Source organism: Microcebus murinus, chromosome 12 (assembly GCF_040939455.1).
Source record: "Microcebus murinus isolate Inina chromosome 12, M.murinus_Inina_mat1.0, whole genome shotgun sequence".
Lineage (NCBI taxonomy): Eukaryota > Metazoa > Chordata > Mammalia > Primates > Cheirogaleidae > Microcebus > Microcebus murinus.
In genome coordinates, this window is record NC_134115.1 from 59178710 (window position 1) to 59202602 (window position 23893).

The window sequence follows — 23893 nt, forward strand, 5'->3', positions numbered from 1 at the left end:
GGGGGCATTAGTGCCCTGAGCTGGCTGTAAAAGCAGACAGTGAATTTAGCTCCTACGTGCTTAGTTTTCAGCGTCAGATAAAATTAACAAATGACAGAACAACAAATAGAAGTAAAAGAAAGTCCAGAAACAAATAGTCCAGGGCTGTTATGCTGGCTTCATCATCAGGAATCCAGGCTCCTTTTATCTCTCTCCACCATCCTTAGCACTTGACTTCGGTCATCAAGATTACTTCTTATACTTTATCACAACACTGTTACTTGTGTTCTAGCCACCATATTCTAGTTTGGTGGTAGATTCTAGATGGTAAAAGGGAAGGAGGAGAGCAAACAATTTCTCCTTAATCTCATTGGTCACCCCTAGTTGTAAGGAGCATTGGGAAAGGCTATCTTTTTAGCTGTGGGCCCATTGCTACCGTATGTAAAATTGGAGATCTATTAGTAAACAGAAAGAGAAGAGTGAGCACTAGATATGTAGCTGGTAATATATGCCATATTTTCTCAAGACCAACAAACTATGTCCCTTAACTTTTGTGACCAATATAGCAAAAAAGTATTAGACTAGAATTTAGACCTCTGTAACTTTGAGCAGACCAATTCTTTGAGCCTCAGCTTCCCTATTTATAAAATGATCAGGCAAGATGAGCTGAACCAAGGGCCCTTATACCTCTATTAGTCTTAGAGTCTGCATCTGTCCTAAAATCAAGTAAACAAAACTAATGTGTTCACAATCCTAGACTCTATCACAGAAGTCAAATGTATGTGTAGAAGGAAACTATTTTAATGGGAAGAAAATTAAAGAAATGCTTTTGCTTGAATTTCAGTAATCTGTTTAAATATCACACATACTTTATTTAAGTGAGACTCTTCCTTAGTCATGATTTCAGAAGTTAAAATATAATCATGGTTTGGGGTCCATACTATCATAATAAGTTATCATTTATTATAAAACATGCTAAATTATTCCTCTTAGAATTAGCACCTATTTGACCACCCTATCCAAAATATACCTGTCACTTTCTTTTTTTTTTTCTTTCTTTATTTATATTTTTTATATATTTTTTCTTCTTCACCCTGTTTAAAAAGTTTGATACCTGTCACTTTCCACCCCCAGATACTACTTACTACTTATAATTTTCTGACTTTATTTTTTATCTATATACACACACACACACATACAGTATATTTATTGTTTATTTCTCTACCAGATGTAAACTTGGTGTTAAAGACTTATCTGTTTTGTTCATCACTGTATCTCCAGTGCCTAGAACCTTGTCTGGTATATTGTAGGTATCCAATAAATAAAAGAATGAATGTATGGTATGTATATTTATGCAAAACTCACAAATAATGAGTGACTGAGTATTTTAAAAGCTTAGTAGAATCAAGCCTTACTTTATGCTCATTTACTCTTCATTTATTCCAGCCATAATTAATGCAGATAATTTACAGACCTCTGTTACTCTTTTAAGTTGGTTAAACTAATCTGTTTTGTGTTTTTCAGGGCCAAGTACTTTAGGTAACATTGTAGAAGAAGTGACTCACCCTTGTAACCCAAATCCTTGCCTGGCCAATGAGCTCTGTGAAGTGAACCGAAAAGGATGTCCATCCGGAGATCCCTGTCTTCCATATTCTTGTGTTCAAGGTAAGAGGTAGGTGGGTGTGGGTGTGGGATGAGTATGGACAGGTGCTGCTGGTGTTGCTTTATAGGGGTTATCTTTGTAGTGAGGTTATAAGGACTTTATTTTCTATTAATATATATGTTTTTCTGTAATGTTTGAGGTTTTCCCATTAAATGTGTATTATTTGTGAAAAAGACAAAGACACATGTAATTTTCAGTTGTCATTTAGATTGTAAACTAATAATATTCATCTAAAACTTGACTCTCATAATGAGTTATAGGGTTTTTTACTACAAAGAAAAGAAAAGCTTAGACCAGCTTTTTGTACTTTCTGTTCCATGCTGTAATGTTTAAGAAAATGTACTATACATTGTTTTTTGGAGGTTTTTTTTAGACAGAGTCTCACTTTGTTGCCCAGGCTAGAGTGCCGTGCCATCAGCCTAGCTCACAGCAACCTCAAACTCCTGGGCTCAAGCAATCCTTCTGCCTTAGCCTCCCGAGTGGCTGGGACTACAGGCATGCACCACCATGCCTGGCTAATTTTTTCTATATATTTTTAGCTGTCCAAGTAATTTCTTTCTATTTTTAGTAGAGATGGGGTCTCGCTCTTGCTCAGGCTGGTCTCAAACTCCTGAGCTCAAATGATCCACGCGCCTCGGCCTCCCAGAGTGTTAGGATTACAGGCATGAGCCACCTCACCCGGCCTCCTATACATTGTTTATGATTTTTCTTTTCTTTCCTTTAGTATGTAGAGAAATGGCATACTCAATAGGATATATAATTATCTCCATAAAGGTTATTATTATATTCAAATGCATATGATTTTAAGGCTAAAAGATTTTTATCCCATTGAATTTTTTTTTATTCCATGATTCCACACTCTGAGTGGCTTTTCACAGGAAGCTTTTGTTCAGTATTATTTTTTGATTTGACAGACTGTGCAGTATCCCATTGAATTTTGATAGTCTTTATCTCTCTGTCAGTCCCTTTTGAATATAGTTGTGGCAACATTTTGCTTCTTTTTATCTATTTCCCAATTGAAAATGTTTCTTTATCATGTTAGAATCAACATTTTTAAATATCTCTAAAGTAAACTGGAACAAAAGGTTAAATAAGCATGATGTCTCAAAAGATCATCTATAATATTTATATAATACCATAATATATCAGCTGTATATTCATAATAAGTCTTGTTAAAATTAGAAATATTGAGCTGTTTGAAATTTCAAGATACTATTTTCTGTCCATTTATCTTTACATTAGAATTTAGTCAATATTTTCTATGGCAAGAAAATAATACATAGTTACTTAAAATGGTGATATCTGTATTCCATATTTAAATATGGAATTCAATTCAGAATTCTCTTGTTTTGTTAAACTCAGAAAACCCATCTTGTAATCAGATAGAAATATATAAGATATAAGATGATTTTTCCTTAATCTCACCTAAATATTGCATTTTTCTTTGAATTTAAGGTATGCTTATATTCTATCGCTAAAAGTTTTTCTGATGAAGATTATTCTAAAAATACTGTCAGTTTCCATACTCCATTTAAAAAATATCTGTGATTTTTAAATATCTTTGATTATCCCGAAGAAATAAAAAGCTATATATCTTAAAGCATTTTGATACTGAACTATAGGTAACTTTGAGATATAGGTCTTTAATCACTACCATCCCTTAGAACATGGAATTTTAATTTGAGAGGATATTTTTTTGGCCAGTAAATCAAAGCAATTCCTTAATTTGATGAGAGTTCTACTGTGTAATCTTTAATAGCTATACAGTACCTGTAAGAATTTTGTAAAGTATGTGTCTAATATCATAAAACAATGTCATAGAACAATACCATCTCTCTCAACTAATGTCTGTACAGGTTGCAAATTGGGAGAAGCATCTGATTTCATTGTCCGTCAAGGGACACTAATCCAGGTGCCATCATCTGCAGGGGAAGTTGGTTGTTATAAAATCTGTTCGTGTGGACAAAGTGGACTCTTAGAAAACTGTATGGAGATGCACTGTATAGACCTCCAGAAGTCTTGTATTGTTGGGGGGAAAAGAAAAAGTGAGTCTTGAACTGTATTTGGTTTTGTTTTTAATATTGTATTCAGCTGGGAGCGATAGCTCATGCCTTAATCCCAACTGCTTGGGAGGCTGAGGTGGGAGGATTACTTGGGGCCAGGAATTCAAGACCAACCTGGGCAATATATTGAGACACCATTTAAAAAAAAAAATGAAATAAGTTATCCTCACCTTGTAGGAAGAACATTGTATAGATTCTCACCAAAGAGCAAAGGATAAGGTCTGTATATCAGATACTCTAGGGCAGTATTTTTCAAACTATACAAAGCACTAGGATTTCTAATGAATCCTCTTAGAAGGATTCATTAGAAGGCTATTAGTCATTAGCCCCTTCTTGAGAGGAGAAGTGCCAACTGGAGAGGCAGCAGGAGAGCAAGAGAGTGTTCCAGAGGCTGCTCAAGCAGTGGTTAGAGGAAAACTGAGACACTGCTCGTCACGCAAGGCAGATCAGGAGGGATTCAGGCGTAGACGCGGTGTTGCCAGCTCCCGGGCGTGGGACCAGACAGTGAGTTCTAGTTGGAGGACGGCCGACACCTGTGTCATGACCAGAATCCTCCCAGCATGATGTTGGAAGGAAGGTCCTACTCTCTCGTGCCTGTCATTCTTGGATCGCTGTGAGGCATTCTTTTTTTTTTTTTTTTTTTTTTTTATGTCTAGAGAGGATGTGATTCTGTGAGGCATTCTGTGGCAAGGGGGACTGCGTACCAGGGATCCTCACCTCATCTCATGTGGCTCCCGTGGTGCATGTTGTCACTTTCCCACCCCGGATCTCCGTCTTTGCTCCCTACCTTGTTGTCAGTAAGAGATAAAATGTCTGTGTAGTGTCAAAAAAAAAAAGGAGGCTAATGACTAATAATAATTAATTAATACTTACTGAATTCTGATTGTGGCTAAGCATGATGCTAAGTCTTGCTCTACCTTATCTTATATAATCCTCCAAGTTATTCTTTGATATAGATATTATTATTATTATCCCTATTGCATAGAAGAGGAGCTGATGCTCAAAGAGGTCACCCAGCTAATAAGTGACCAAAGCAGGACTTGGATCCAGGTCCAGGTGACTCCAAAGCCCTTGCCCTTCATTGGCAAGGACCTGAATACAGGTACACTTCTTCAACCATACTCCACCCCACCCCCACGTCACCAGAAGTGAAACTCACATTTTGATATTGAGGAAAGCAAATGGGGATGGAAACTACCCTGTTGGTTAGGGGTTTGGAAAGAGCACATTTTAAATGCCACTGTTTGACTGCCTTCCCTAAAAATTTTAGTGTCTTGCCCACTGCTTCCTTTAACCATCTTTTGCTTATAGCCCCAACAACTGTTCATGTCACTATATGACTTCAAACAGTTGTGGAAAAGCTCCACTTTTGAGGATGTGCCTCCTCCCTACCTACTCACTCTGCTACCGTACCCCTACCCCCTCCTCTTACCCCTTCAACCATAGTAATTTAGCTTTTTTTTTTTTTTTTTTTTTTTTTTTTTTTTGAGACAGAGTCTCACTTTGTTGTCCAGGCTAGAGTGAGTGCCGTGGCGTCAGCCTGGCTCACAGCAACCTCAAACTCCTGGGCTTGAGTGATCCTTCTGCCTCAGCCTCCCGAGTAGCTGGGACTACAGGCATGCGCCACCATGCCCGGCTAATTTTTTATATATATATCAGTTGGCCAATTAATTTCTTTCTATTTGTAGTAGAGACGGGGTCTCGCTCTTGCTCAGGCTGGTTTTGAACTCCTGACCTTGAGCAATCCGCCCGTCTCGGCCTCCCAAGAGCTAGGATTACAGGCGTGAGCCACAGCGCCCGGCCTAGTAATTTAGCTTTTATATGATTTTTGGTTACTCTTCTGTGTGAGATCTGATTAGAAAGAAGAGTGCTTTTGGCTAAAAAGAGTTAACAAATTTCTGCCCTAGAACAAGTCAGGCATCTGTTTCTTAGTCCATATTCTATTAAATACTTGGCTAAAATGTGAAGGTAGGTACCTTGTATCACAGAAAATATCTGGGAACAAACAAATTCATTCCTTCTGTAAATGCTCACTGACTAAATGCCTGTTTGTGCAAAAGAGCACACTAGTGCCTCATGGAGCTGAAATTGGGACAGGGGATGAGATCATGCTTTACATGATAAGATGGGAGAGAACTTGAGCCACAAAAAGTTGCAAACCAAGTGCTCTTCTGGGAGCTAGTTATTCCTGCCAGGACATTGGGAGAGTCTTTGATCCAAAGATACCATTAGTTCTGGCCCTGAGAGATGGCATCATTCCTGGCAGAAGGGACAGCCAGAAACATTCTTAGAGAATAGGGAACAGTCTGGTGAGACCAGCATGTTATGGGCTTGGAAAAATATGAAAATATAATTTATTTTTTTTTTAATATTTTTATTTTTATATTGGGGAGTTGAGAGGAGGGGTGCTCAGTTGCCATGTTCGGTTTTGTTGAGACAGAGTCTCACGCTGTCACGTGAGACTCACGCTGTGGGTAGAATGCAGTGGCATCATTGTAGCTCACTGCAACCTCCAATCCCTGAGCTCTAAGAGATCCTTCTCCCTCAGCCTCAAGGTAGCTGGGACTACAGACGCACACCACAAAGCCCGGATGGGGTTTTTTTTTTTTACCTTCGTTTTTGATAGAAACGGGGTGTCACTCTTGCTCAGGCTAGTCTCGAACTCCTGAGCTCAAGCAATCCTCCTGCCTCGGCCTCCCAGAGTACTAGGATTACAGGCATAAGCCACCGCACCCAGGCTAAAAATATAAATATTAATAGCTTGATTTAATTCCCTCATTTGTATATTCAGAAGTCATCTTACAAGAATTTTTATTTCAAAACTTTTTTTTTTCTTTTTTCTTTTTTTTTTTGAGACAGAGTTTTGCTCTGCTGCCTGGGCTAGAGTGCCATGGCGTCAGCCTAGCTCACAACAACCTCAAACTCCTGGACTCAAGCAGTCCTTCTGCTTCAGCCTCCCAAGTATCTGGGACTACAGGCATGCACTACCATGCCTGGCTAATTTTTTCTATATATTTTCAGTTGTCCAGCTAATTTCTTTCTATTTTTAGTAGAGACAGGGTCTCACTCTTGCTCAGGCTGGTCTTGAACTCCTGACCTTGAGCGATCCTCCCACCTCGGCCTCCCAGAGTGCTAGGATTACAGGCGTGAGCCACCGCGCCTGGCCTTAAAACTTTTTAAAATATTGAAATTTTAATTTATGCTGTATTTCTCAATGCATGATATAAATCAACATGTTATTTCTCTTTCTCTCAGGTCATGGAACATCCTTTAGTATCGACTGCAACATCTGTTCTTGTTTTGCTGGCAATTTGGTGTGTTCTACCCGCCTATGTCTCAGTGAGCATAGTTCAGAAGATGACCGTCGCACCTTCACAGGTGACCATGGTCGCCCAGAGGCTGTCCTCGGGCAGCCATTATTCCTTTGCACACATTTTTCCCTTCAAGGCAGCTTCTCTGGTCTTGCCTTAACTGTAAATGTACACAGTAAAATAAATGCAGAATCTGAGGGCAAGATACTTTCCCTCTTTGGATCTCAGTTTTGTCCTCTCTGAATTGAAGGCACTAAACTAAATGGTTTCTTAGGGTCCTTCCAGCACTAATATTCTGGAATTCCATGAGTCAAAAGGGACAGAGGGATTGGGATGGTTTTAATTAAATTCAACTTTTCTACCTGGTAAAATACCCCATTTACCCCACCCATTATGGTCTAAAATGTCCATGTATTTTCCCTGTTTCTCAACCAACACCTTCTCCCTCGGGCTACCTTGGCTTACTGGTTCATCTAGGCTCCCACAAATAATATCTCAGAATACTGCTTTCTTGACTTTCCTATGCTTTGCTATTGGTATTATGCTCACAGTCTGCTGGTATCTCTTGGCATCTACTTTTTCCCAGATCTGAAATACCTATGGTTCTGAGTAAAGAGGTACTAGAAAGCTGCCCTTGCACCCATGTCATGCTGCTGCAGTGGCAATCTGATTCTTCTTTCCCTGGAGTTAGTGTTACACATGGAGAGGACTAGGGGTCCCGTGGGAGAATAGAGTCAGGATGTACCAATCTTGTACCTCAAGCCCATGGAAATAAAAAGGAGTTCAGAAATAAGAAGTGAACAGCAGACTGGTGGGGAAGTAGAAGTAGGACTTCTGTACCCCATCTTCTCTCCACCCTAATAAGTACCAGCCTTTACTGCTTTATTATTATTATTATTATCATCATCATCCTTTGTTATTATCTTTCGTCTGACCTGCTGTAATGAGGACAACTCATTCTGATTAGAGAAATCATAGAGGGATGTGGGGATGAAGAGTAAACTAAGATTTCCAGGAAGTTTTTTTGTTGTTGTTAACATCTAAATGGTTTGGGAAGATGAACTTTATAATTAGCAAGACCCTTGTTCCCTATGGTGAGACCCCTAGTGTCCTGGGATAAATTAAGTCAGTGACTTTTGAGCCAGCAGACTCTAAGGGAATTTTGCTGACCCAAAAGCAGACTACATTTCTTGGGACTTGGTGTCCTAGTCCAAACATGACCCAGAGAGAGATACTCATAAAAACTCATAAGTCTGAAAATTACAATAATTTTGCAGATTTACCTTCGTTCTTCCCCATCCCTAAGAAGATGAGAGTAGAAGGAACATATGTGAGGAACTTACAACTTTGCTTTATCTTATTTTTGGTATTACCATTTAACATTCAAGAAATACCCTAGCCAGACTTCAAACACCTAAATTCTAGATTTTATTTTTGTTTGTTTGTTTTACTTTTTTTAAATCTATTTTTGTGAGAGGAATAAATTCTAGATTTTACATGCCAGACAAGGAGAAACATGATTTACTTTCCCTACTAATAGCCTGTTTATAGGGGTATCTACCTGGGATCAAGATCTGGAGGCCCTCTTCTAGTTAGCAACAAAAAGGACAAGGAAAAGCCATCTTGCAGACAAAGGTCTCTTCACAGCATTGTTGCCTTTAAAAATCCTGTCAGAAATTGGAGAGTTTTTTTTTTTCTGTCTTAATTTATAATTCTATTTTAATAAGATTGTTAATGGTTTGCCTTAGTAGGGAAATATGAAGGGCAGGCAATATACATGTACATATTTTTTAGGCTATTTCCTCTTTTCAGGTCTGCCCTGTAACTGTGCAGATCAGTTTGTCCCCGTTTGTGGGCAGAATGGACGCACTTACCCCAGTGCCTGCATTGCACGCTGTGTGGGTTTCCAAGACCATCAGTTTGAGTTTGGATCGTGCATCTCAAAGGATCCATGTAATCCTAACCCCTGCCAAAAAAATCAAAGGTAAGTCAAATGGCTTCTTATTTTTTTCAACCAAAAATCAGTACTTACAAAGTATTTACGATGTACCAGATAGTGAAAATGAAGGTAAGTTAAGCAGTGGTCTCTGTCCTGAAGAGTTTGGAGTCTGGAAGGAAAGAGAGCCATATAAAGCTACTCAATAAGGTGCTGATTGGGAGCCCAGAAGTGGAGTAGTTCATGCCGCCTGGGGAAGGCAGGGCCTGGGAAAGCCACCAGAGGATGTAATACTCAGCTGAATCTGGAAAGATCAGTGAGAGATTGCAGGCATGGTTTACAGTAAAGGAAAGGCAGTGTTGGTGAAGGCAGACAGTGTAACAGGAACAAAAATTGTAGCCATGGAAAATGAGGAGATAACATGGTGCCTGTTGGGAGCTATTGCAACTCTATAAGACTGAAACAGAAAGTGTAATGTAAGGAGAGGTGGCAGATGAGAAGAGAGAAAAGGGTGTATTCTAATTAGTAGCTATTTATGTCTGATAGTCAAAGGAAATTTTCTTTTACTTATATACCTCCATTTTAGGAATTAGCCATGAGAAATCTCTGGAAACATAACTTCAGTACTATTTGAAATCATTTGTCTTGGGCTGCTTTCTCTGTAGTTTCCTCACTAAGCTTAGAGGACAGTTGACCCAGCCTCAATGTGGTGGCCACCAGGACAAGTGTCTTGCTGACTCCCTTAGACTGCAGCCTTGTGAAACTGGAGTTTCCCCTGGCTGCCTCAGAAACCTAACAGGACTCATTCCAATGCCACAGTCCTTTCCATATGAAGGATTTTTTGGAAAATAAGCAGTAGCTTCTTCATCCCTAAAACCTGATACAGCATAAAAGGAGGGGAAGATTTTCTCATATGTTAAAAGAAATGGCTAAAAACTGGTCATCCATCTGCCAAAATTTATGCAATGAAAACTAAGCCAAGAAAATTTCTATAGAAAGAAGACAGGATGCCATGCTAAAGAAATAAGCCCAAAAGGATAATACAGGTTGTATTGGGAGGTAGGATTGAGGGTTGCTTTGGTGTTTGTTTGCTTGCTTGTTTGTTTGTTTTCTCTAGTGGCTAACCTTTCTGAATAAGGTTGTCTTGCTTTTACAATAAAATGATAAAAAGAGGCCGGGTGTAGTGGCTGAAGCTTGTAATCCCAGCACTCTGGAAGGCTGAGGCAGGAGGATCACTTGAGCTCAGGAATTTGAAAGCAGCCTGAGCAAGAAAGCAAGACCCTGTCTCTAAAAAAGAAAGAAAGAGAGAGAGAGAGGGAGGGAGGGAGGGACGAGGAAGAAAGAAAGGGGGAAGGAAGGGGAGAAAAGAAGGAAAATGAAAAGAAATCTGAAAGTGGAAAAGCCTTTTTGGGTATGATACAAAACTAATAGAAAAGATTGAAATTCAGCTATATGAAAATCAAAATTTTCTGTGTGGTAACAAACAAATGACAAACTGGGAAGAATATAACAGAGAAGAATACAACAGAGTCCTTGTATTATAAGGACTCAAGTCCTTATAATACAAAAAGGTTCCACAAATCAATGTGGCCATCAGAGACATAGGATCCTTCCATATAGTGACTCTGCCAACTTCTACAGCCTCATAGTCCTCCTCTGTATCTCTGTATCTGGACAGCAGATAAGAGAAGGGAGACAGTGGGAGTTGCTCTTAAGAAGCTTTTATGGGCCAGGTCTAAAAGTGACATTCATTACTACTTCCAGCTACATTTCACTGTCTAGAACTCAGTCAGTTGGCCACAGCTAACCTCCAGGGAGACTGGGAAATGTAATCTAGATATATACCCAAGAAGAAAATTAAATGAATTTGATAAATATCTAGCTGATCTGCCACAATGCTTAACCTTCCTCATATTAAGGGAAATGTAAATTAAACTATAATTGTATACCATTTTTCATCTATCAGATTAGCAAAGATAAACATTTGATAACATAATATAGGGAAACAGCTACTGTCATAAAAGAAGGGATTGGAGGATTGGTGCATCCTTTATGGAGGGCAATTTGGGCAAAATTATATTTTCTAATGCCCATACCCTTTGGATCAGCATCTGTAAATTCTTTTTTTGTTGTTCTCTTCTTTTTTTGTTGTTACCCTTCTGTTCTCAGTACCACAGCATCTATAAATTCTTATACTTACATAAAATATCTTTAGAAAGATAAATAAGAAATTGGTGATAATGGTTGCCTCTGGGGAAGGGAACTAGGAACCCAAGTAGGAAGGAGGCTTATTTTTTATGATGTACCATTTTGTTCCTTTGTTTCACCTTGGGCTTATAGTATCTATTCAGAAAATAATTGATTGTTTAAATCACTCCCACTGCTTCTCTTGACCAGCCTTAAAAAAAAATTTTTTTAATAATTAATTATTTAAATACAGAAGGTTGTATTCATTTATCAAGTATCAACTGATATACTGGTTATTTCTAAACATTAGGACACAGCAACACGCGAGACAGACCAAGTCCCTGCCCTGCTCATGCTCTCTTTCATTTGCCCCCAGATTTTCGCCTTTTTTTTGATCCTCTTACTTTCAAATACTCAAATTTATCAAGTTTTTCTCTGCAAATTACTAAATTTCTCCTGATATTCCTGGTTCTCATCCCTTGCATGTTAATAGGTAATAAAGGTCTAAATATTCTTTCTCATTATTTCTCTTTACACATCTTAAATTTTCATAAAATTATAACTAAATGCATTCTGATTTCAGATCACATCAGAAAAGGCAAACCATACGTGGTCGTGGTGATTTCAATGCAGGAGATTATCCCAAAAATAATATAAGTTAATTTCCCTTCAAATTAAAATAACAGTAGCTATTAATACTGTATTCTTCCTTTTTTATTTTACAGACTAATATTTGTATATCCTGTTACTTCAAATACCCAGAGACAGCTAATATTTTCATAAGTATTATCTTCTTATAGAAAGTCATGTATACACCCTTTGTAAAATTTAGGAAAGCAGAAGAATCTGAAGAAGAAAAGATCCATCATCCCTAACCCCTCTGAAGGAGTTCAGGAGTTGAGAATGAAGCGAGATCCAGATATTACTAAGAAAGACCAGCTTCATGGTGGCATTCTCTCAGTGATTTGCAACCAGCCAGTGTCAGTTCCTCAGTCTTGTAGGCACAGAAATCTGAATTTTTTAGGACATAGAGTGAAGCCTTTTCTTAAGATGGCCTCATATTGGCCAAGCTGAAAATTAAGCACCTGAAAATATTTCATTTGTTATTGACTACAAGACTTCCAGCATTGGATCCCAGACTACCAATTGGCCTCATAACACAGCACTTCTGCCCTGCGTGTGCACCCTTGGCTCCTGTCCTCGTGGTCACCTGCCGTCTCCCCAGCACCACACTCCTTGAGCACCACACCTGTGTTCATGGCTGCTCCCTCAGCCTGGCAGGCCTTGGAGCCCTTCCTACCCTCCAGGCTCCAGCTGGAATACCACCTCTTCCTGGTGCCTTCTCCAGGCTCCGCAGTCAGAATGACTCATCCCCATGAGCATTCTGCACGTCTTTGTCTACCTTACAGCCTACTTTATGTGCAGGCTTAACTCTCCCACTCTACGTAAGCTCTTTGGGGACAAGACTATTCTGATTTATCTCTTGCTTTCTCCTCAACCTCCTGGACCTCATCCAGTGTTTTGCCGGCCCCACCACAGCCCCTCCCTGTGTTGGTTCACAGTGCTGCATTCATCTTTTTCAGATGCATACCCAAACCACAAGTCTGCCTGACAACTTTTGATAAATTTGGATGTAGCCAATATGAGTGTGTGCCAAGACAGCTCGCCTGTGACCAGGTCCATGATCCTGTTTGTGATACAGACCACATGGAGCACAGCAATCTCTGCACTTTATACCAGAGAGGAAAAAGCCTATCTTACAAAGGCCCATGCCAGGTACAGTAGTTTGGCTGAAAAATCAAAGTAGGCTAGGCATAAAACTGCTTTTATGATCTTTTATGATCTTTTGCATATGAATCAGCAGTTAGACCACTTGAGTGTCTTCTATGAATCCTGTTAAATCTAGAGAACCCAGTCCTCCACTAAAAATGAGACTTCACTCTTTCTCCTGACTCTGGAAGGCTGTCTTGCTAGTGTGTATGCCTTTGCACATCTAGTGTACAAGCAAGAATAGAGAGTGGCTTCTTACAGCCCACTCCCAGGAAAGAATTTAAAGTTTCACGCCCCTGGCGTGGTCAACACCATTTTCACTTCCCGTCGTTCTGTGCGCCCTCACTAGAAAGTAAAGCAGGAAGAATGTGAATTAAAACAACCAAGAAAAGAGTTTTCCCACTCTTCCTACCATAGTCCCACCTCCCAAGATACTGAAAAGTGAAAATTTCTCTAAGACTTAATGTCTTTTTACATCAGCTTATCTTTTAATCTTTTAGGTTGTGGAATCTGCATTGATTTTTTTAAAAAAAACTAACCCCAAGGATAGCCCTTTGGGGCTTCCCACATGCACCACAATTTTATGCTGACCCCTCTCCCTGGGGCCCATCTTTGAGGCAGCATCCCCTGCCCACAACCAGCTAACACCAGCCACGATTGCTTCTCCTTTTCTGGTCTTCATGGTTAGAAAAAGCCCTTCAGCTTATCTCCCTCAGTGCCCTAAAAGCCTCAGTGCCAATTGCATTGATACTATCTACTTTGAATTCCCAGTCTTCTTTTCTTATTTGTTCCCTCTTCCTGGCTACGACTTCTCTCTGATCTACTCCTAACCTACCTGATGCATCCAGAGTCTGTCTGCCCCACTGATCTCTCCATTCTTCCCGCTCCTTATTCCATACCCAGCATGAAATGATAAGGCCTCCAGATGTGCATGAGTTGATCTTGTTTTCTTCAAACACGCACCTGTAGGATACTAACAGAAGTCTGGGAGGAGGGAAGAGAGGTGGCAGGAGGGGGGATTTGGGGATTTTTATCTCATATCAGTTCACATGGAATGAGCAGCCAAGTCCTGGAGAGGCTGAGAAAAGTAACCTTTTCAGTTCATCTAGAGACAACCCTATTTCTCTCCACACACACACCCCCCTTTGGCCCACCTCCTGAGGTGGGCCACCTTCAGAGGGTGCCCACAATTTATACCTGTGTCTTTTTTCCGTCCTGAAAATAGGAAGTCATGCTGGGTACTCTTGGTTAGGAAAGGTGCACCATAGAGGTTTCCAGGCTAATTGTGATTTGTTTGCCCTCAGCCCTTCTGCAGAGCCACAGAGCCCGTCTGCGGGCACAATGGTGAAACCTATAGTAGCGTGTGTGCTGCCTACTCAGATCGTGTGGCAGTCGATTACTATGGGCCCTGCCAGGCTGTCGGGGTCCTCTCTGAGCACAGTTCTGTTGCTGAGTGTGCTGCTGTGAAGTGTCCTTCACTCTCTGCCACTGGATGCAAACCCATCATCCCACCTGGTAGGCTGGCAATATTTGGGGTGGGCAGAGCTGGGATTGGGAAGATTTGCTTATCATCCTCCAGAGAGTGAGTCATTAAGATGAGAGTTGACTAGTTTATTTAAATTTTTCAAAAACTCTTGAAGAAGGCCAGGTGCAGTGGCTCATGCCTGTAATCCTAGCACAGGCCGAACCTGGGAGGCCGAGGCGGGAGGATCACTTGAGTTCAAGATCAGTTCAAGACCAACCTAAGCAACAGCGAGACCCCATCTCTACAAAAAATAGAATAATTAGCCAGGTTCGGCGGCCTGCACCTGTAGCCCCAGCAACTTGAAAGGCTGAGACAGGAGGAGGTCCCTTGAGGCCAGGAGTGTGAGGTTGCAGTGAGCTATGATCATGCCACTGTACTCTAGACCAGGCAGCAGAGGGAGACCCTATCTCAATAACAAAACAAAACAAAAAAGTCTTAAAGAGACCCTTATACTAATTAGACCCATTACTCTGGGTTGACCTTAAAAAGCTGTGGATTACTTTATGTAGCATCTGGTCCTGTGATTTTAAAACAATATGGCAACCTTTTTTCAAGCAAAATCTTACACCAAATACCAATATGTAAAGAGATGAAATGTATTTGATTACTAAAATTAGGATTATTACTTTAAAAGCACAATGTTTACTTATTATACAGTTAATGAATTATTCTTTAAGTAATTAAAGAATAAAGTAGTTTTGATGAACACAAATATTTGAAATTGAGAGAAAATAGTTGTCTTAGAATGGTCTTAGCATCTAATTTAATTGTTTTAGCTGCATATAATCAGGAAAGTCTTGTTTCATGCAGTCTGTTGTAAGCAGTAACAGTTTTTTTAAGCAGCTTACCTTACAGTCTCACACTCTCCAGTTAAACAGAAGTAGCAGAAGAGACTTTATTCCAAGTATTCATGGACAGGGTAATCTGGAGTCTATCAAGTTCATTCCTCCATCCATTAATTCATCAAATGTTTACTGAACTTCCACTATGTGCCAACATTCCTCTAAGTACTGGGGACACAGTAGTGACCAAAACAAAGCTTTTTTCCTTCAGGAGACCATGTTCCGGGGGAGGTGACAGACCAAACACAAGTTACCACGCAAATCTATAATAAGTCAGGTGGCAACAAGTACAATGAGGTGAAATGGAGGGAGAAGGGGAGGGCCAGGGGTGGAGAGGCTGCTAATGGACTGGTTAATGATCTCTGTTGTGTTAAAATATAGTGTATTTATATTTGATTATGCTATATTCTGGTATGGTTTTTGAACAGTTTAAAATGATTTTAAAAATTAAATCTGAATCAAACACTCATGGGATGCCTGAAACATGAGCTCCCTTATTTGCAGAGAGGAAGACTAAGGCCTAGGAAAAGCATTTGCCCAGGATCACACAGCGAGCTCTGAGGCAGAGCAGGAACAGGGCCCACATCTCTTGAAAGACCAGTCTTCTCTGTGCTGTCTGCACACAGCCTGAGAAGTGGTGAAGGACAAAAGCAGGGAAGGATTTTGGCAAATGTACAGATTATTAAGACCCCCAGTTGGCAGTCATCAGGAAAGACAGCTATAGCTCTCCTAGCCCAGAATGAAGGGGTGGTCATTTCACCAGCTACTTTGAATTCTCCTTCTTTCCAATTCTGAACACACATAAAACGGTTTCTATTATACAGGTGCTTGTTGCCCATTATGTGCTGGGATGTTAAGAGTTTTATTTGACAAGGAAAAACTGGATACTATTGCTAAGGTAAATTGCTATATATGCCAGGTACTGTTGAAACCCTATTGCTAACCCTCTCAGTAAATCTAGAGAGTAGAATGTATTGTCCCCATTTATAGAAGAAGAAACTAATCCTTAGAAAGCAACTTGCCCAAAGCCATACGGCTCATAATCAGCAGGAGTAGGGTTTGCACCCAGGCTGGCTAACTCCCAAGCCTGTGCTCCTTCCCTACACACCCTGGCTGTGCATGGCACTGTCACATTGATCCTTAGGAAAGGGCCCTGCTGGCACAGCAAGTATAGGTAGGGGCTGCAGGAGGCAGAGCCAGGTAGCCAGTAGCTAGAGACTTATGGATGCCCAGGTGGTTTTAGGGTCCCCTCCCCTCATACCAATCCCCGTGCCTCCTGAGGAGAACTTGTGGAGCCTGCCCCCAACCTATATAGGTTTGCTGCTTTCTGTTTTCTGTGCTGTCACTGTTGCTGCTCCCTTTTGTGAAGACAGGGCTCCAGAAATGTAGCGGCCAACATGTGCCACCACCTAGAGACTTATCCCCATTTGATTAAGACACCTGTATTTTTGCAGGAAGACTTTAATTACCCTATGGTCTCTAACTCAGAACAGTCACTTTTTTAAAAAAGCATTTCTAGGAGTATGTTTATCTTGGTGACAAAGCTCCACAGTCAGGCAAAACCCCATTGCAATGGACTTGGAAGATTTAGAATTTGGCGGAGCAGAGCTATGTTGGGGCCTTGCATTGAGGGCTCCTTGGTCAAAAGAGCCACCTCAGCTGGTAGCCTGAAGCAAGGCAGCTTAGGCGGCAGTAGAGAATTTTTCTGTTTTTCAGATAACAGAATATTTTCTCTTTCTAGGTGACAAATAAAAAGCCAATAACAGTTCTGGAAATACTTCAGAAAATCCGCATGCACGTGTCTGTCCCACAGTGTGACGTATTTGGATACTTCAGCATTGAATCAGAAATTGTGATCCTGATCATTCCTGTCGATCACCATCCAAAAGCTCTGCAGGTGGGGTTCAGCACACGTTGTGCAGCCGTCTTGTCACTTTCAAGTTTGGTGGACCTAGGAGGGAGTGGGCACAAACCAGGAGCTGGGAAGGATCGGGGATCGGCAGGGCAGGAGAGAGAGAAGCAAGGGAGTCTCTGAAGGACCAAGCGCTCTGAGGCAGCTGAGACCCATACACATTTGACAGCAGAATGCATAGGAATGGGGGGGGGGAGGTTGAGATATGCAGAGATGGAAAGGGTCTGAGAAATCATGAAATCCAATCCACCCATTGTACAGACGAGGCAACAGAGACCCAAGGAGGGAGGGAACTGGCACAGGTCATGCAGTAAGAAAGCCAGAACAGAGAACAGACTCTGGTCTCCTGAGGGCTACACCCTATTGTGGAGGAGGATCCCATCAGAGATTGTCCTGAGGGCTCCCATTTTTCTTCCTCACAATCTGGAGATATACAGAACCCCACTCACACAGGCCCAAGGTTCAGCATCAAAGAAATGAGGGCTCATGTGAAGGGGATGAATTCAAGCAGTTTTTGAACTGCCATCATTAGAAACCTCCTTAAGTCAAACTGTTTTCATCCTGTGGTTAAACAGGCATTGAAAGTACATTCTCTATAATACTGTCTAAATGTAGGTAAGAGGTGAACTGGATTGTGGAAAAATGAAAACAGTTGATTGATGAAGGTCATGGCATTGTGGATCATTGTTTTCTGGTTTGATTCCTATTAATGCTGTTGTATTTATATAATAATTTGACTATAATAAAATGTTATTTTGACTAAGGAAAGAAGGACAAAGAGAAAGCAATTTCCTCCAGGGCCACACTACTTTTGGGATGCATGTGGAGTTTGTCTGACTTGACCTTTTCATAGGCTCTGTGCTTTTATATTAAAAGAATCTTATTTCCCCCTCCCAGATTGAAGCATGCAATAAAGAAGCAGAGAAGATAGAGTCCCTTATCAACTCTGACAGTCCTACTCTGGCATCCCACGTCCCTCTGTCTGCCCTCATCATTTCCCAGGTACAAGTCTCCAGCAGCGTGCCATCAGCCGGCATTGGGGCCAGGCCTCCCTGCCACTCTTTCCTCCTCGTCCTCAGCCTCAGCCTTGCCTTGCACTTGTTATGGACAGACAACTGACTGCCAAAAAAAGCTGCAAAGTGTTCCTCGACCTAACTTTCTACCTTGTGAAAGAAATTCAGGACTGCTAGTTTGTTGTTAAATTGTGGCCAAGTAAAAGCACATGTCACCTCTATTCACCACACAGTATTTTTTTTTAGTCTGCCAATATTAGTAGGGTTTTTGTTTTGTTTTGCAAGTGTTAAAATACATTCTTTTAAATACTAATGAAAAGAGGATGTCTCTTCCTGTGGATCACTGCCTTATGATTTACATTTTGCTCATTAGATAAGTCCCCCACTCTAAAGCAAATTTAATTCATTAATAAGTGAGATGATCACATTTTAGAAAAATAACTCATTTTGCTATCAGGATCAGATTACAGAAACTTCATTCCAGAGTTCCTGTAAGTATTAAGGTTCCCTTTGTGTTTGTTTTCGATTACAGATAATTACCTACTCTATCTAGAAGCTAGGGGTCCCAGGGAAGAGCCACTGCTATTAGAGAGTATGAAATATAGATAAAGCATCTTTGAAATTATCATGTAAATCATCAAGCAAATTTAAATTAATTTACAGAAATTTTAATTCAAGACCCCATCTATTGTGTTAAGCAGGAAAAAAAAGCTGACTAAATGACACTCATATAACTATATGTTGTAAGTGACAGTCTCAGTGGTCACTGATTTGTATCTGTGACTTTTGTGAAAGGGAGAAGTTACATTGGATCAAAGCATCTTGCATTATGCAATTTTTATGTTAACCAGATATCTATTCTTCAGTATTCGTCCAAGTTAAATTTAGAGTTCTTAAACATCAATCTTTAAACCAATTGCTGCTACTTATATAATTGCCAAAAAGTGAAATAATTAGTAGTTCATGTAAATAATACATGATATTTCTATTTTATTATGAAGAAGGTGAATAGCCATATTTGTAAAATGACAATCATGTGTGTTAACCCAGTACTTTCCGTTCATGAAAACACATTTGCTTTTTGTGATATGCACAATGTAGATAAGCGTTCTGTCTTACTTTCTTTTTGGACATAGAATTATAAAGAATTGTGGTTTATATATTTAAAAATGTCAAGCTGAGTATTAAAATGTTTGCATGTTGTCTAAGAATTGAATACTTTGAATGTGTTTCACAGTTTGAAATAAGCTATTCAATGTAATACTTCTTGTTTGTATGCACCTGAACTTAGATTTTACATGATTTTTTTTTCAGTATTATATGTACCCTCTGAAATACATAGGGATATGCTTATTATACCAAAATATTGTTAAAAAGTGGGCACTTAAAACTTTCAGAATATCTCAATGCTAATGTAGCATGTTTGTTGCAATTGCTTTTTTTCTGTATAAATGTCTTCAATGCAATATACTGGAAAGCTTTTCTATTTTAATAAAAATAATTTTATATGATCATGTGTGCTTCTAAGCAATGTGGACATTCAGAATGAAGCCACTGATCACCATTGGGTGAGCTGTGTCCTTTGCTCTAGAATAAGAAGTCATGGAGTGTTATTAATACTATCCTAAAGCAAGGACCCTGGGATAGCCAGCCAGTTAGGACAGAGCTTGTCAGACCAAAGGGCAGGCAGTGGCTGAGAGTCAAGTACAAAGACCCCAGCTTTAGGCCTTCAGGACAGAGAGAGCTTCAGGCCTTCCACGATCCAGGGACATACTAGACAGTTCTACTTCCCCACTGCACTGGGCCTGATGTTCCAGCTCCATGGCACAGCCTGGGGCGGAGCGAACTTTGGAACACAGAGATGGAGGACATGGTGATGGGACCTGAGAAGTAGTGTTGGTCAGCTTACGCTGAGTCCCCAAAACTTCAGTGGCTTGCAACAACAGAGGCTTCCATCTTGTTCCTGTCACATGTCCATTGTGGGTCAGCTGCAGCTCTTGACACCATCTTCATTCTAGACCCCTTCCAGTGTCCTCACAAAGGAGAGAAAAGAGACATACAGAACTACAAGCTGGCTCTTAAGTCTCTACTCAGAAATGACACTGTCATTTCTGCCTATGTTTTATTGGCCAAAGCAAGTCACATGGCCCCTCCTAAGTTTAAAGGGTGGGGATGTATACTCTTCCCATGGAGTGTGTGTGTGTGTGTGTGTGTGTGTGTGTGTGTGTGTGTGTGTGTGTGTGTGTGTTGCATGGAGAGGCAATAAATATTTTAAATAATAGAGTCTAGCATAGAGGTCTTTTCTCATAGGGATAGGACAACAGCCAGGACAGAAGCTTTTTTTATTAGAAAAGCAGTAGAAGTTTCATGTTCTGGAAGAAAAATAAGAGAAATGAGAAGGGTGCTTGGGTTTGGTGTGGGATGTTGGGGTATATCAAGGGAAAGAAAGATCTAAAGGCTTGTTCTGCTCTGGGGACACCATCATGAGAATTTCACAAATGGTGATGGCAAAAACAAGCACAGGTCAAGTCAGTTCAGGGAGACATGCTCCTCAATGGCCAGCTGCTGTGGTGGACACCCCCGCTGCCTCGTGGACAGTCCGTCAGTAGCTTCCCAGCACCACAGCAGGTGGAGCCTCTGATAGACGGGTCTCCAGTGTTCTGCCCAGGGCCAAGTGTGTCAGTCTGGGAGAGGCCTTGAGATCTTATGGGAAAGAACTAGAACTGTGTTTACCCCCAACATTTCAGCATTCATTCAATATTTCTTTATGGTTCTTTCATATGTTTTTTGTTATTTGTCTAGCTCCTTCCTTTAGTCTACCAACTAATTTATTTTTGTCTTTTTAAATAAGCAATATAATAGTATTTAAGATTTACTGACCAACTACCATGTTTCAGGCTATTTTAGGGAACTTTTTTATTAAAGATCAGAGAAGAATCTTCTCCCTTCAGGCCCCCAATTAGATTATTTTTGTAAGTCAATGAATAGAAGGTTCAACATTTTAAAAGATATAGATTCTTGTCATGTGAGGAACGGCCAAGAATGACCAAGAAGGCTCCTGGTCCCCTTGCTCAAGATTGTCCAAGGATTCCTGTGACATAAGTATAGCACCAAGTACTCCAAATGAAGTATCTCCATGGAGTTCTCACAACCATTCTATGAGGAAAATAGTATTATTAACACTATTTATAGTTGATGTAACTAAGGCTTGAGGAAATTAAATAACTTCTCCAAGGTCACACATCTGGTTAATAGCAGAGTAAAGAGACTTTGGACGCAGGTCTAACTCAAAACCTATGCTCATATTTATCATACTGTATATTTTCCTCTAAGTACTGCTTTGACTGCATCCCCTGTCATTTTCCGATAACACTAATAAAAAAAACATAACAGGATAAACTAAGATTTTCTGCCAAGGTTTTTCTTTCCACAACTTTTGTAGTTGCTATGGCCTTCTACCCATTGGCTTCTACGGTGAATTTTTTATTCAAAAATCCTCTGCAGAGCAAAAGCCAAAGGCTGGAGGGCTTAAAGCACAGTTTGAATCATAACCATAGTTTGGGGAAGAATTCATAATGATGTGAGAGCTGAGACACTGAGAAGGGGCTGAGTCATGGGGTGTAGCATGTTCTGAGGAAACAGATTTAGGACAGAAACAAAATTCCCCCTTCTGAGAATGGAGATATGGCAGGCGCTTGCTGGTTTTTGGTTGTTCAGTGGGTGGCAAAGTCTCTCCTTCTGAGTGTAAAAGATCCTGTACCTGTAACTATGGAAGCTGAGGGGGGCAGGCATTTCCTCTGCTCCCTTTCTGGAAGCTTGTGTAAGGGCATGCGGCTAAACAGCTAAACAGATGTTCCTGCCCATGAATCCGAGTCTGGAGAAGGTGACTCAAAAGTGTGGAGAGGAGCCAGAAAGATCCTGAATTGCTTGAATATTTATCCTAAAGAAAGTAGATGGGACTGGGTTTCTTGGAATGTGTAAGTTTAAGTTTTCCACGAGCAGCAGAATTTGTGATTGCTCTATATAGAGAAAGAAAGCAATCTTTTTACAATCAAAATTGTAACCGTGAAATATGATACACATGCAAATAGGTGGCATTTAAAGAGCGCACTGCAACCTTGAACTCCTGGCTCAAGCAACCCTCCCAGCTCAGCCTCCCAAGTAGCTGGGCCCACAGGCACATCACTGTGCCAGCCTCTGAACATCTGTGTTGATTTTGCCTGTCGGTGCTCTAGGGTAGCTGTTTAAAAAATTTTCTAGATGATTCACAATTGTCAGTTAACCTTTTGTTATTTAGTTTTAGTTTTATTACATTGTGTTCAGGAAATTTGACTGAATTTTTTCTACTTTCAGGAATTTATTATGGTTTACTTTAAGGCCTAATATTTGGGCAGTTTTTGTATTTGTTCCACATAAATTTCAAAATAATGTTATCAAGTATAGATGGCCTCAGCATGAATTAAAAGACAGATATTGTCAGGCTCGATAAAAAGAAGAACCCAACAACATCCTGTCAACTACAAGCTGCCCATTTATTTTTATTCTTTTTTATTTCAAAATATTAATTAAGGAGGTATAAGTGTATTTGTTATAAGGACATCTTGCATAATGCTTAAAGTCAGGGCTTTTGGTGTGCCCATCACCAGAATAATGTCCATTGCACCCAATAGGTAAGATTTTATCCTATACCCACCCACCTGTCCTGCCCCCTTCTTGATTTCTCATGTCCTTTATATAGCTTTGTGCCCGTGTGTACCCATCTGTTAGTTCCCACCTATTAGTGAGAACATAATAGTGTTTGGTTTTCCAATCCTGAGATACTTCACTTAGGATAATGGTCTCCAGTTCCCCCCACGTTGCTGCAAATGACATTATTTCATTCTTTTTTATAGCTGAATAGTACTCCATAGTGTGTGTGTGTATGTGTGTGTGTGTATAAAACACATTTTCTTTATCCATGAAAAGAGAAAGGAATGCTTAGACAGTGTTGGTGGGACTGTCCGTTTTTAATATAAGGAAATAGGTTAAAAGTTAAAAGATGTTCTGCAGAAGAGTGGACTCAGAAAGAAAAAGTTAAAGGATGGAGTAGTGGTACACATTTCTATAGCGCTTTTCATGTGTCAAAAACTGTTCTGAGTATTTTACATGTATTAACACATTTATTCTCACAACCATCCTATGAAGGAGATACTGTTACTATCCCTGATTTACAGGGAAGGAAAACTGAGTCAAGTAATGTGTCCAAGGTTGTACATTGGTCATATGAAGTTTGTATTTGGATATTTTACAGAGCATTAAGTTGTAAGGAAGTCAGTGAAAACAACATTGCAATAAAACAAAAAGCATATATATTTTTGCCTATGTGTGCAAATTTTGGCTTATATATTTTCATACACTCAATATACTTAGCCTTCACAATGCATCAAAATCAAGTTTTATGGCAGTAAGCTATAACTCTATGAAACACAAAAGCAACACTGTATTTTACTACATAAAACATTAGTCTTCTGAGTTTGCTAAAAGAAGGAAAAAAAAGTTAAAGAATGGAAATTGGGTCCAGCTAGAACCTTTCAAGGTATGAAGAGTAAGCTTGACAACAGTGCATGGAGCAAGTTTTCAGAAGAGGCAGACCTTCTATTCTAAAAACTGCTAGGGATTTCATATGACCACAGCAAGCATGCAGCTTACCCTT

General features: G+C 40.1%; 1 protein-coding gene and 1 long non-coding RNA gene across 4 annotated transcripts in view; one reads left to right on the forward strand and one right to left on the reverse strand.

The window, feature by feature from the left end:
- The window catches only part of RECK (reversion inducing cysteine rich protein with kazal motifs), an 80552-nt gene extending 61407 nt beyond the window's left edge, over window positions 1-19145 (forward strand). For all 3 annotated transcript variants that reach the window (XM_012769965.2, XM_012769966.2, XM_012769967.2), the window contains 9 exons: window positions 1504-1644; window positions 3499-3687; window positions 6961-7083; window positions 8829-9000; window positions 12723-12915; window positions 14214-14424; window positions 16101-16174; window positions 17018-17173; window positions 18086-19145. In XM_012769965.2, the coding sequence (XP_012625419.2) occupies window positions 1504-1644; window positions 3499-3687; window positions 6961-7083; window positions 8829-9000; window positions 12723-12915; window positions 14214-14424; window positions 16101-16174; window positions 17018-17173; window positions 18086-18307 (1481 nt within the window). In that variant the 3' untranslated portion in view covers window positions 18308-19145. The remainder of the gene's footprint in view (window positions 1-1503; window positions 1645-3498; window positions 3688-6960; window positions 7084-8828; window positions 9001-12722; window positions 12916-14213; window positions 14425-16100; window positions 16175-17017; window positions 17174-18085) is intronic.
- Window positions 1-23893, reverse strand: part of LOC142874294 (uncharacterized) — a 46322-nt gene that overhangs the window by 13121 nt on the left and 9308 nt on the right. Inside the window, exon 2 of the long non-coding RNA XR_012922112.1 lies at window positions 8891-8982. This is a non-coding gene — a long non-coding RNA (uncharacterized LOC142874294). The remainder of the gene's footprint in view (window positions 1-8890; window positions 8983-23893) is intronic.